This window comes from Penaeus vannamei, unplaced genomic scaffold, assembly GCF_042767895.1.
Source record: "Penaeus vannamei isolate JL-2024 unplaced genomic scaffold, ASM4276789v1 unanchor3345, whole genome shotgun sequence".
In the NCBI taxonomy this organism is placed as follows: domain Eukaryota; kingdom Metazoa; phylum Arthropoda; class Malacostraca; order Decapoda; family Penaeidae; genus Penaeus; species Penaeus vannamei.
In genome coordinates this window covers 1-2,500 of record NW_027216328.1, presented here as the reverse complement: position 1 = coordinate 2,500, position 2,500 = coordinate 1, and the positions used below count along the sequence as shown (strand labels likewise).

At 66.4% G+C, this 2,500-nt stretch overlaps 1 protein-coding gene across 1 annotated transcript in view; it reads left to right on the top strand.

Annotated features, from left to right (window-relative positions):
• The window catches only part of LOC138861241 (eukaryotic translation initiation factor 3 subunit A-like), a gene marked incomplete at both ends in the record, with an annotated part of 3,520 nt that extends 1,378 nt beyond the window's left edge, over positions 1 to 2,142 (top strand). Inside the window, 3 exons of the mRNA XM_070120161.1 lie at positions 407 to 562; positions 856 to 1,071; positions 1,993 to 2,142. Coding sequence (XP_069976262.1) covers positions 407 to 562; positions 856 to 1,071; positions 1,993 to 2,142 — 522 coding nt within the window. The remainder of the gene's footprint in view (positions 1 to 406; positions 563 to 855; positions 1,072 to 1,992) is intronic.
• Positions 2,143 to 2,500: the final 358 nt, after the last annotated feature.

Below are 2,500 nucleotides of genomic sequence, written 5' to 3'. Positions count from 1 at the left end.
TCCGGTCGGCTGAGGAGGTCCTTGGTCTCCTCCGGTCCGCTGAGGAGGTCCGTGGTCTCCTCCGGTCCGCTGAGGAGTTCCGTGGTCTCCTCCGGTCCGCTGAGGAGGTCCTTGGTCTCCTCCGGTCCGCTGAGGAGGTCCGTGGTCTCCTCCGGTCCGCTGAGGAGGTTTTGGTCTCCTCCGGTCCGCTGAGGAGGTCCGTGGTCTCCTTCGGTCCGCTGAGGAGGTCCGTGGTCTCCTCCGGTCCGCTGTGGAGGTCCGTGGTCTCCTCCGGTCGGCTGAGGAGGTCCTTGGTCTCCTTCGGTCCGCTGAGGAGGTCCTTGGTCTCCTCCGGTCGGCTGAGGAGGTCCTTGGTCTCCTCCGGTCCGCTGAGGAGGTCCGTGGTCTCCTCCGGTCCGCTGAGAAGATCCTTGGTCTCCTCCGGTCCGCTGAGGAGGTCCTTGGTCTCCTCCGGTCCGCTGAGGAGGTCTTTGGTCTCCTTCCGTCCGCTGAGGAGGTCCTTAGTCTCCTGCGGTCCTCTGAGGAGGTCCTTGGTCTCCTCCGGTCCGCTGAGGAGGTCTTGGTCTCCTCCGGTCCGCTGAGGAGGTCCTTGGTCTCCTCCGGTCCGCTGAGGAGGTCCTTGGTCTCCTCCGGTCCGCTGAGGAGGTCCTTCGTCTCCTCCGGTCCGCTGAGGAGGTCCTTGGTCTCCTCCGGTCCGCTGAGGAGGTCCGTGGTCTCCTCCGGTCCGCTGAGGAGGTCCTTGGTCTCCTCCGGTCCGCCGAGGAGGTCCTTGGTCTCCTCCGGTCCGCTGAGGAGGTCCTTGGTCTCCTCCGGTCGGCTGAGGAGGTCCTTGGTCTCCTCCGGTCCGCTGAGGAGGTCCTTGGTCTCCTCCGGTCCGCTGAGGAGGTCCTTGGTCTCCTCCGGTCTGGTGAGAAGATCCTTGGTCTCCTCCGGTCCGCTGAGGAGGTCCTTGGTCTCCTCCGGTCCGCTGAGGAGGTCTTTGGTCTCCTTCCGTCCGCTGAGGAGGTCCTTAGTCTCCTGCGGTCCTCTGAGGAGGTCCTTGGTCTCCTCCGGTCCGCTGAGGAGGTCTTGGTCTCCTCCGGTCCGCTGAGGAGGTCCGTGGTCTCCTCCGGTCCGCTGAGGAGGTCCTTGGTCTCCTTCGGTCCGCTGAGGAGGTCCGTGGTCTCCTCCGGTCCGCTGAGGAGGTCCGTGGTCTCCTTCGGTCCGCTGAGGAGGTCCGTGGTCTCCTCCGGTCCGCTGAGGAGGTCCGTGGTCTCCTCCGGTCGGCTGAGGAGGTCCTTGGTCTCCTTCGGTCCGCTGAGGAGGTCCGTGGTCTCCTCCGGTCCGCTGAGGAGGTCCTTGGTCTCCTCCGGTCGGCTGAGGAGGTCCTTGGTCTCCTCCGGTCCGCTGAGGAGGTCCTTGGTCTCCTCCGGTCGGCTGAGGAGGTCCGTGGTCTCCTCTGGTCCGCTGAGGAGGTCCTTGGTCTCCTCCGGTCCGCTGAGGAGGTCCGTGGTCTCCTTCGGTCCGCTGAGGAGGTCCTTGGTCTCCTTCGGTCCGCTGAGGAGGTCCGTGGTCTCCTCCGGTCCGCTGAGGAGGTCCGTGGTCTCCTTCGGTCCGCTGAGGAGGTCCTTGTTCTCCTCCGGTCCGCTGAGGAGGTCCTTGGTCTCCTCCGGTCCGCTGAGGAGGTCCGTGGTCTCCTTCGGTCCGCTGAGGAGGTCTTGGTCTCCTCCGGTCCGCTGAGGAGGTCCGTGGTCTCCTCCGGTCCGCTGAGGAGGTCCTTGGTCTCCTCCGGTCCGCTGAGGAGGTCCTTGTTCTCCTCCGGTCCGCTGAGGAGGTCCTTGGTCTCCTCCGGTCCGCTGAGGAGGTCCGTGGTCTCCTTCGGTCCGCTGAGGAGGTCTTGGTCTCCTCCGGTCCGCTGAGGAGGTCCGTGGTCTCCTCCGGTCCGCTGAGGAGGTCCTTGGTCTCCTCCGGTCCGCTGAGGAGGTCCTTGGTCTCCTCCGGTCCGCCGAGGAGGTCCTTGGTCTCCTCCGGTCGGCTGAGGAGGTCCTTGGTCTCCTCCGGTCCGCTGAGGAGGTCTTTGGTCTCCTCCAGACCGCTGAGGAGGTCCGTGGTCTCCTCCGGTCCTCTGAGGAGGTCCGTGGTCTCCTCCGGTCCGCTGAGGAGGTCCGTGGTCTCCTCCGGTCCGCTGAGGAGGTCCTTGGTCTCCTCCGGTCCGCTGAGAAGGTCCTTGGTCTCCTCCGGTCCGCTGAGGAGGTCCTTGGTCTCCTCCGGTCCGCTGAGGAGGTTTTGGTCTCCTCCGGTCGGCTGAGGAGGTCCGTGGTCTCCTTCGGTCCGCTGAGGAGGTCCGTGGTCTCCTCCGGTCCGCTGAGGAGGTCCGTGGTCTCCTCCGGTCGGCTGAGGAGGTCCTTGGTCTCCTTCGGTCCGCTGAGGAGGTCCGTGGTCTCCTCCGGTCCGCTGAGGAGGTCCTTGGTCTCCTCCGGTCGGCTGAGGAGGTCCTTGGTCTCCTCCGGTCGGCTGAGGA